This window comes from Alligator sinensis, unplaced genomic scaffold (assembly GCF_000455745.1).
Source record: "Alligator sinensis unplaced genomic scaffold, ASM45574v1 scaffold752_1, whole genome shotgun sequence".
Classification (NCBI taxonomy): Eukaryota; Metazoa; Chordata; order Crocodylia; family Alligatoridae; genus Alligator; species Alligator sinensis.
The window spans coordinates 2,736,775-2,747,393 of NW_005842000.1; the positions used below are offsets into that span (position 1 = coordinate 2,736,775).

Below are 10,619 nucleotides of genomic sequence, written 5' to 3' on the forward strand. Positions count from 1 at the left end.
AGCAGTTGAGGGTGCTTGGCATCTGTACTAAACCAAACCCTTTCTGAGGGCTGCCTAATGCGTTGCATGACAAAAATGAAGTGAAACGCATGCAAAAAACCTTTTCCTCTCATGAGCAATCATGATCTTGTTAGGGCAGAACTAAAGGGAGTTATGATGACTCACCATCGCTGGTGACTCATTGCGGCATGTGGACGTAAGAAAGGTGGAAATGGGAGAGGTGGCCTGAGGTATGGGCTGAGCGGTCCTCGGGGTGAAACTCCGGGAGGAGCCAAGTGTGAGCAGAAGGACTCAGCTGTTTCTTGCCTCTTGGTTGTGTAGTAATGTGTGGTAGTAAGAATGTTGTGGGTTGTGGCTTTGTATGTGATGCATGCATTTGGGAAAGCTATCTGTGCTTCTTGTGATGGAAGCCTGAGTCATACTTAGGTGATATCTGCTGGCATTTAAACAACTCATTTGCAATGGCAGCTTGCCACAGTTTATAAAGATAACAAATCCCTTCAGCATGTGCCTGGCTTGTAGTTCTGTCTGTGTTACTGAAGACAGCCAACCCCCGCCCCTCCCCCAGTAGTTTGGTCTAGGCCCTCTCGCATCCAGGGACTGACCTTGGAGACATCAACCATGTGAGGGTTTGACCAGGATGTAGGTGGCTGGGCCTGTGGATTGGCCTTGGGGGACAACTAAGAGATTAGCAGGGCAGGGGTGCAGGTTACTGGAGCTCAGAGGGGAGATCCAAGAGATGTAATCTGAGATGTAAACCAAGATCAAGAGTCAGAGAGCTGATGCTGAGCTCCAGGGAAAATCTGAGATCTGAGTCAAGGAAGCCAAGCTGAGTCAGGATGCCAGAAAAACCAGAGAGAGCGCCAAGCTACAGGGGAGATCCAAGACAGGGTCGGGAAGAGCCAGAGCTGACTCAGAAGTCAGAAGAACCAGGGACAGCAGTGAACACGAGGCCTGCCAGAACAGATGGAGGCTGTGTGAAGGCGTGCCTGAAACCTGAGGCAGCAGGTGTGTGTAAAAGGGGTGAGTGGCACTTGCAGCTGCCGGTCTGGTTGCAGAGAACTGGGTCAGCCATATCAGCCAGGGATTGGGGCAGGTGTGGTAACTCGTGCCTGGCCCAGCCCAGCCAGGCCTGCTCAATTGGAGTCCCTGCCAAATGAAGATGGAAACGTGGTCTTGCCACTTCACTTGGTCCAGATGGCACCCGATCCTCCCAAACCTGGGAGTGGAGGAAATGTGAAGCCAGAAGTTTCTCCACGCAGAGAAGGGGCAGAACCACACAGCTTCACAGGTGCAAACAGCTATATCACCTTGTATTAATAGCACCTCATTAATTAGGGTAACCCAAGCACAGTTTACCTCCTGCCTTCGTCACTGCCTTTCAGAACACTTGGCGGAGCTGGTAATGTGGGAGGGTAAGATCTCACCCAGCAGTAACTGAGCTATAAATCTTATGACAAAGTTTAAAAGCAACAAAACTAAACCAAGCAAACAAGCCTTTAACACCACATCCCCCTTGTAACTGCCTTCAGCACAAAAAAGGGAACAGCTGAAAAAAACAGCCATAAGCAGAAAATGCTCAGTTCTATGTCAAGGTCCTGAGATAAGAGCTGCTAATGAGGGTGGTTCGGGGGTAGTTCCCACAGAGGAGTTTTTTTCCCCTGGTTCTGGCTTGAAGGAGGCTAGTCTCTGCCCCACATGATGGGTGGGCAGCACTTCATTTGGAAACAGAACTCCTAACTGGGCTTTCCCTAGTCCACGCTCAATCCAAAATTATCAAAAGATAAAGCTCTAACCAGAACAAGGCACATGGTATGGCAGAAGGATGCTACATGCACCTTTGGCCATCTTGTGACCACACAGGCCAGACTGAACAGGGCAGAGCTATCACACAGGTGTTCACAGCACAGAGTCCCTGGAGGGGGAACTGGAGACTCTTATAAATCAGATGCAGATGCTTTCCAGAAAGCAAGAGCTGCCCCAGCCCCGAGATCAACAGAGCAGCACAAATGCTGTTCAGTACAGAGCGTCCCTCATCTCAAGGGAACAAGCTGAGAGTCTGCAGTGCCATTTCCCCATTGCCCCATGGACATCTGCTGCCATGCCACACAACACCCAAATGCTGCGGTGGGAAAAAGAAGCCAGGCCTGCTTTTGCACGGAGCAGAGTTTGGCATGAAGGAGTGCAGCAGCAGAGCGAATGAGGCATCTAGCTGGGGCTTCAGAAGCATGAGAGCGATCCTCGCCCAAGCCGACCCAGCTGTAAGTGGGGCTGTAGTCCTTCAGGCTGGGGAGTCCAAACCAGCTGGATGTGATGCTGGCCACATGGCTCCCTTGTGCACTGTTGGTGTGCCTTAGCCCTCTGCCCAGCATGCGAGGCAGGAGCAGATGATGTCCAGCAAACTGTGAAGTACAGGGGAAACATGTTTGAAGAATCATCCCCAGATTTACATAAATGCACCAGTCCCTTCCCCAGGGAGACCTCATGCCTACTAGCCTCCAGACAGGCGTGCTTGAAACAGTGTCCACAGCTAAGCGGTGTTCCAACAGAGACATTTCACCAAGAAAGATGAAGAGCACGAGAGGGGATGATGTTTGCACCTTTGCAAGCTTATTCGGGGACATGTTTTTGAGGGCAGCACCATGACTTATTCCACCTGAAGCAGGACAACAATCTAGCCAAGTGCTCTGTGCCAGAATGCCCAGCAGGATGGGCACCACAGGTCCAAGCCTGGGCGTTGCTGCCTCACCAAACACTTCAGGAAGAGGCACTGATACTCTACAGCCAGCTTCATCATGCAGCGCCACAGCACAGTGCAACCACTTACAAACAAGGCAAGCGGAAAGGTGCCTCCTGCTCTGTGCTTCTGACAGGTCAGAAAACATCCAACTAAACCAGCAGCCTCTGAGAACCTCCTGTGACCTCTTCCTCCTCCCCCAACCCCAGTAGATAGACAGGCTTTGCCATGTGCCCTGACAGTCAGCAAACCCAGGCTGTTTTGGATTAAAGAAAGGAACAGGTATCTAAGCTGAGTTCCCTCGAGTGAGCAACCTGCAACCAGCCCCGTACCTTTAACACCAGGAGCAGCGACACTCCAGCACCTCATCTGATTGCAACTGGGGCAGTATCCAGGGGTGGGAAATGGATCTCTTATGAATCCATGTCCCAGGCCATTTAGGGCTAAAGCCAGTACCGTGAACTCCTGCTGGAAGCAGTGTCTTCTCCCTGCTTCATGAGAAAGCATCAGATGGGAGCATCCTTCAGGCTCCTTCTTCCCCACACAGGACAGGAGACTTCTGGGCATTATCAAATGAGGAAGCAAGAGCTGTAACACCTCGGAGACAGGGGATCAGCATTCTGGTGGGATCCCCCCCCTCTCCGCCGTTCATTATATCTGGATATGTGGGGCTGGGAGAGGAAAAGGCCAAGGCATACTATCGCCTGTTCCTAGTTGGGGCTGGGAAGGACGCAATTTAAACAAGGCATCTGGGGGAGCTCAGAAAACACTGCCCTTCCCTGCATGAATTCCTAGTGGCTAGATAAGTAGGGAAAACTGCAGCTCTAAGGATAGTGAAGCCCAGGATCAGGCTACCTAGAGAGGTGATGGAGTCTCCTTCGCTGGAGGTTAAGAGCATGTTAGACAAGCATCCTTCAGGGACAGTCTTCTCATCACTGCAGGGGACAGAGTAGATGCCTTCTTGAGGTCTCATCCAGCCCTGCATTTCTATGATTAGTGTAACTCTACCAGAGACTGGCCCTTATCAAATGGCTAAGCCACTGTGTTCACCTTGCGACTCATCCGCTTGCAGTCAGAGTGAGATGCATGGAAGAAGCTCTACTTGCACTGCTGGCAGCAAGTAGGACACAACCCCAGCTCCAGGAGTCAGGTCAAAACTCTAGGGAATCCCAGACCAGCAGCAGCTTTTAAAGCCAGCTGTTTCAGTTTTCCTGTTGGGGTATTCCTACGGGGGCTTTACTCTCATCTCATCCTCACCTTAAACCAGGCTGCTTTATCAAATGAGCCACTTCTTGCAGAACTGAGGTGGGGGGAAACATTCAAGAGAAGCTGAAGCAACATTCAGCTACTTCATCACGACTGGAACCAGTCAGCAATCCTCTTGAGTGGGGAGAATTTACAGGCCATTCCGGGGTGAGGGGGGATTTCCAGGGTATTTAAACAGTCATGACTGGGGAAAACCATTCGGTCCCTCCCCTGTATGCCATCACCTGTTCCTGGCAAGCTTTCAGATAAAGCTATAAAACAGCTCAGCCCATTGTGGGGGGAAGCGATGGGTTCTGTGTCATCACGCATACTTGTTGGTTGTACAGAGGAGCCACATCCCCCTGGACTTCCCAAAGCCTCTTCCCTCTGGGGAGATGTGTGCGCTGAGACACTCCCCTGCTGATTTCCAGATGAGGCATGATTTATGTTATGTAACTGCATCTTTGCCTCATAGTAACGCAGCCACTGATGACAGCCCTCCTCACCCTTGTGAACCAAAGGTCACCGAGTGGTTCTGCATTTTCATTCCAGTAGAATATCAGGTCACAGTTGCGGGTCAGATCTGTGCAACTGTTCAGTGTGGTGGGACTTGTTTATACAAGAGCAGAAGCCTAGCATTGTAGCTTCACATAGACTCATAGACAGTGAGGGCTCAGGAAGTCACATCTAGTCCATCCCCCTGCTCCAAGTAGGACCAGCCCCAACTACACCATCCCAGGCAAGGCTTTGTCTACCCAGGTCTTAAACACCTCTGAGGATGGAGACTGCACCACCTCTCTGGGGAGCCTGTTCCAGTGCTTCACCTCCCTCCTAGTGAGAGAGTTTTTCCTAATATCCAACCTCCACTTCCCTTGCTGCAACGTGAGCCCATTGCTCCTTGTTCTGTCATCTGCCCCCACTGAGACCAGTCCAGCTCCATCCTCTTTGGATCCTCCCCTTCAAATAATTGAAGGCTGCTATTAAATCCTCTCAGCCTTCTCTTCTGCAGACTAAATAAGCCCAGTTCCCTCAGCCTCTCCTCACAAGTCCTGTCCCCCAGCCCCCAAACCATTTTCGTTGCCCTCCACTGGACTCTCTTGAATTTGTCTACATCTTTTCTGTAGTGGTGGGGGTCCTAGACACAGGACTCCAGATGTGGCCTCCCCAGTGCTGAATAGAGGGGAAGAATCGCTGCCCTCGATCTGCTGCAATGCTCCTCCCAATGCAGCCCAGGATGCCAGTAGCCTTCTTGGCAACAAGGGCACACTGCTGGCTCCTGTTCAGCTTCTTGTCCCCTGTCACCCCCAGGTCCTTTTCTGCAGAACTGGTCCTTAGCTTGTTGGTCCCAAGCCTATAGCGATGCATGGGATTCTTCTGCCCTAAGTGCTGGACTTTGCATTTGTCCTTGTTGAACTTCATGAGAGCCCTATGGCCCTGTCTACTCTGACCGCTCACCTTGATTCCAGCCACTGGTACAAACCTAGTACAGACCTGCAAAGCTCTTCTTTCTACTCATGTTGCTTATCCCGCTCTCAGACTGCTTGGACTGGTGCAGTTGTGTCTTATATGGTTCACTGCTACCTATACTAAGACTTTGCATGGCTGACTAACTGGGATGAATCCCCAAGAGCAGACAAGTCTGTTCTATCATGAGAGCCGTATGCATCTACAAAGGGGTTGCTTACAGGCTGGGCAAGACACAGGTTATTTGGGATGAAAAGCCAAGCCAGAATCCTGTCCCACTCTGAATGAGACTCAGTACTCAGATACCAAATTCATAATTGTAATCCATACCATCTTTACATTTCTTCATAGAAAACAAACACGATACATCATAAAAACAACACAGTTTGGAAATCAATTTAAAATAGGCCGTAGCCAGCAACATGAGACCTGATTTCTGTCTTGGCAGAAATCCACCCCTCACTCCTCCCTCCCCTTTAAAAAGCAATTTGACAGACAAAAATGCAAAGGAGTCCCCAGAGAACATATTAGAAAGGTTAAAAAAATACAACACAATAAAACAGAGGATGGCAGTGACCATCACTCAGTGATCAGCTATCAAGTGCTTTGTGTCTGCCCTGATAAAGAGAACAATACTGACTCCGTGACTGGAGAAGCTGGGCTAGAGAATAGAGAGCACAAGATCCTCCTAGACTTCTCAGCCACCTTGTGACAAAGAAGTCCCCCTCCAGCGCAGACACAACCATTTACTTATTGTATAATAGGCTTCATCTGAAGCAAAGTTAGAAAGACAGTGTGCACAGAGATGCACACATACGCACACACACATACAATCCACGACTATGGTCAGCTGCCAGAATGCAGTGCAACAGGTGAGAGTGAGGGAACGTGTCTGAGTCATACCCCACCAATCAACTTCTCCAAGGCATAACTTGAGTTAGGTTAATAAATTAAAGAAGCCAGAATTTAAAAAATAACCAAGTTGTTTGGTTAGATCTCAGAAGCCAAGTTGAAGCGCTTCCTGACCTCCTCTTCTATCTCATGCAGCTTCACTGCCCGTAGTGCAATCAGTAGTTCTTTGGTGAGCTCCAAGTGATCCTCTTTCAGCTGGAGGAGGTACGCCCGAAACTTCTCCTGAATGGCAGCCCTGTTCCCCTGGGAATACTTCCTTGTGGAGTGCTGCTCCAGGAGTTGCTGAAGGCGCTTCAGCTTTCTCATTGGGATGTTCTGGTAAACCACAAAGTCTATCACAGCTTGTTTGCAGTCCTCCTTACCTGCGGCAGGGAGGAGAGAATTGGCACGAGGGTTAGAGAGCAATGTTGAAAGGAAAGCACTGCTGCTTTCTGCAGATCTGTCTGAGGAGTCAGCCCTGGCCACAGCTCCAGAGCCTTCAGGTCCAAGTTCAGCAGCACAGTCCCCGGGGAACAACCAGCTAGATGTCAAACTTCACAGCAATGCCCAAGCCCTCAAAGGGCTGCTGCTCTAGTGAGGGAGTCTACAACATGACCCTGATATTTGCCCTGTCTTATACCTGCTGGCCTTATGCCATGGAATCCAAGGATGGATTTTGTTCTACTAGTCTTTCCAAAAGCACACTGATTTTCAAACCTGAGGCCCACAACTCAAACCCATCTATGTGCATATGCTACCAGATGCACATGTAACCTTCAGGTGCCCAAATATGTGTAATCAGTGGGATTTGCTTGTGTACACATTTCATCGAAGAATTAACATGAAAGGGGTTAGGAGTTTTTCCTGTATGTTGAGTAAGATCAGATCAAGGTGTATTTGCTAGTCAGAGGCGGAACCTGAACTCAATAAGGAAGGAGCTGTTAGATTCTCTGGACTCCACAGCAGTTCCGTTGGCTTCATACTGGCAGAGAATTTTTGACCTGGTCTAATTTCTCATATCCCTGTGTACGTAGAAAGACCTGCCACAACTTGCTGAGTAATCATAACCGTGCAGTTAAATTCAGTGTAAAAGTTCAGGACATTTATAGCCGGTTTCCCACTTTGCAAAACCCCAGTTGCTCAAGAAATGACGTCTATCTATAAATAGTCCAAGGACTGGCTCAGAGCCAGCTTTTATTGCTTAAAGAGCAAAGGGCACATAATGCTTTAAATTGTCATGTGCTTCTCTTCCAGCACACACCTCCACTGTCAGAATCAGCATGTTGGCAATAGGCTGAATCCAGGCATTGGCTGAGTCATGACTTCTTTTGAAGAAGTGCCAAGCTCTGCTGTGGGTGAGGTTATTCAAACACTGGTAGCATCAGAGTTTTGGAGAAGGGAGAATATTTAGTAGGAGTTGTGAGTAGGGGGGGACTTTGGTGATGGAAGGCAACAGAGACCTCTCCTGCTTTGGTCCTGTCAGCTGCACATGAACAAAGGGCAGCACTTGTTGGTCAAGGTCAAAGGGCTGGAATTCTGCTCACTACAGCTTCACTGAACTGGAGGGACATCGCTACTAAGAGGAAGCAACCCCAGGATGTCGTCACCTTCCTACTCCAGCTACGTGCCTGCTCCAGGGCAGTGGCCCTGAAATAGTTGCCCAGTCCAGTCACTTGTTAGCTTGCAGGTGACGGGTAAGCAGAAGAGACTTGCTCTGCCCTTTCCTTACCCGCTAAATAAACGTGGAACCAAAATGAAAGCAGGTGGAGACGCAGGAAAGACAGGAGGAGGGCTAAGCTCTCCATCACACTACCTCTATGCTGCTGCAGGCTCCTGGCCTGCTTTCAGTTTCTCTCATGGTCAGGGCTACACACCAAAGCTACAGGCAGGTCCTTCCAACTGATACTTCCCTTCTGATAACTGCCATGGGACACAACAGGCACACACCCAAGCTACAGATGTCTCTGGGATGTACTTTATCTTCAGATCCATGCAGCAGTTGAGGGAGATGGAGAGTGCAGCAAATGCTACTGGAATCTAAATTGAGATACTGGAGCAAAAGGAAAGCAGGGGCGAGCAACGATGAGCCAAGAAAGGCCCCAGGAGCTGCTGGGTGGGCTGTCAGCTGCCCACAGTGACAGTGATGGGCTAAGCAGGAACTAAGTCTGGAGGACTGTCAGCTTCATTACACCTGATTCAATGCTTTTAAATGTAAAGCTAAGCTAATTCTGTATTCAGGCAGAGGAAGGCACTCCTATGAGCTCCCTCCAGCCCTGGCAGCAATGCAGTTCTCATGTGCGACTTTTCCCCCTGTCCATGCGGGCAGGAACAAACTCCTCCCTTGCACCTGCCTGCATCCCTCAGGTCCTCACCTGCCTCCTGGGTGCCATTGCCCTTGGCCATGCCGCAGGTAGTGCACCGAGTGTCATGGAACTGATTTCCTGGGACGTTGGTGAGCTTGCCCTGCTGCCGACAGTTCTGGTGCGCTTGGCACGGCTTGGTACTGGAGCTGACGTCCGAGAAAAAGCCTGGGGGGCACTCCTCGCACTTCGTGTTCACAAAGGGAGTGCCTGCAAAACAGAGAGATTTAGCCATTAGCTACCCAAAGCCTATGCCTGGCTGGTTAGGACAGGAGGTTTGATTCCATCATTATCTTCATGACAGCATGACCAAGCACAAGTCACCCCCAGATCACAGGGGAATGTCTGGCAGCCACGTTGCCCTTATGTATTGAGTGCTGGGCACACAAGGCAACAGCAAATGGGACTGGAAGTCTACACTGGACACAGCATTCTCTTAACAGCATAGTCGCACTTGGGGACTAGCATGGTCACACACATGTCAAGTCGCTTCTCAGGCTGGGCTTCAAAGCATCTTGCCAAAGCTGATCATTCCTCAGGGGCAGGCATGGGAGATCAAGGAGCATACAGCTGCTGGCGATTTATCTCACTAGGCAGTGATTTGTAAGAATTTGTGGCACACGCTGCTATTCCAGTAAGGTTCTTGCAACGCACATTCACCCAAGGAAGTGCTGCTTTCACTCACAGCCCTGCAGGGCTCCCAGCCAAGCCAAAGCAAAAATGGGCATGACCTATGATGTTTTACTTGCTTTACAAATACTGTGATGCTGGATTCCTAGGAATAGCTGACCAAAAGTCAGGGGCGAAAACACCAGGAAGTCTGTGCCTTCAATCTGATAATGTTGGTATAGCGACAACACAAACACAGGCAAGGCAAGGGCAGGAGTGGAGAGCAACGTGCACTGGACAGATGTAGCTGTGAGCACCGGCAGAGGACATTTCTAAACTAGCCTCAACTCTGCTTCTAATTCCTCTGGGGCAATGAGCCATCTAAGTTTACGGTGGTCATGTAATTAGGGGCCACTTTAAAATAAAATGGTCCTGACACAAAATGCAGCCTCATTCAGGGGCAAATCTGGGGGTGAAGCAGGGTGCACTTGCACACCCCCATGTCCCTGCGATTTGTGGTCCACCCAAATTTTGAACCAGCTGCTTGGCAGTGGCGGCAGCATTTCTAGTCAGGCAGCACTGAGGGACTCTTAACTTAAAACTCACTGTAATCTACCGGGTCCCTTCTAAACTCGTCATTCCACAGGCGTTAACGACCCTCTCTTCTTTCTAATGGTCTTGATGTTCCACAGGCAAGCTAGCCTCTGTTCTGCCGTTCTGCAACGAAGCTCTTGCTTCACAGTCCTGCAGATTGTTTTTAACTCGTTCCAATGACGTCCTAGTTGTTTTTGCTTTCATCTTACATTTGTTTGTGTTAAATCTTAAACTGAATAATATAGCCCTACACCCGTAGCGTGCGTAAAGTTCCTAGTTTCTTTTTAACCGGAGAAAAATGTGTGTTTTATGTAACGATACACCTCACCATCTGCACTCCCCTTTTCAAAATTCTAGATCCACCCATGGCCTCATTTGATTTTTCCCCCTCCACACATTATCAAGAATAAAAGAAACAGGGAAGTGGCCCAGATAGCCATTCTCTTTGCTGTCGCGTCTTCTCCCTGCTCTTGTGATCACCTCCCCTAGCCAAGAAGGCCATGTCAGCCTGTCCACAAGAAAGAACTCACTCTTCTCAGAGCATCCTCTCCCTTTCAGGGATAGAAATGAATCCTCATCCAAGAACTTCCATCTGGCATCTCAATTAATCCCTCAGATCCCCAAAGCAAGCTGTTGTGCAACATGCCCTGTAATATCCCCAAATTCCTTACCTACAAACTGGTTGTACTGCCCCCATCATAGTCAAAACTTATGCCTCT

At 49.6% G+C, this 10,619-nt stretch overlaps 2 protein-coding genes across 3 annotated transcripts in view; one reads left to right on the forward strand and one right to left on the reverse strand.

Annotated features, from left to right (window-relative positions):
* The window catches only part of ARFRP1 (ADP ribosylation factor related protein 1), a 125,771-nt gene that overhangs the window by 35,853 nt on the left and 79,299 nt on the right, over positions 1-10,619 (forward strand). The window lies entirely within an intron of this gene.
* TNFRSF6B (TNF receptor superfamily member 6b) overlaps positions 5,819-10,619 on the reverse strand; it is an 8,580-nt gene continuing 3,779 nt past the window's right edge. The window contains exons 4-5 of one of the 2 annotated variants that reach the window (XM_025201703.1): positions 8,710-8,907; positions 5,819-6,720 (exon numbers count right to left, since the gene is read on the reverse strand). In XM_025201703.1, coding sequence (XP_025057488.1) covers positions 6,437-6,720; positions 8,710-8,907 — 482 coding nt within the window. In that variant the 3' untranslated portion in view covers positions 5,819-6,436. The remainder of the gene's footprint in view (positions 6,721-8,709; positions 8,908-10,619) is intronic. The other variant, XM_025201704.1, reaches the window with a different exon arrangement.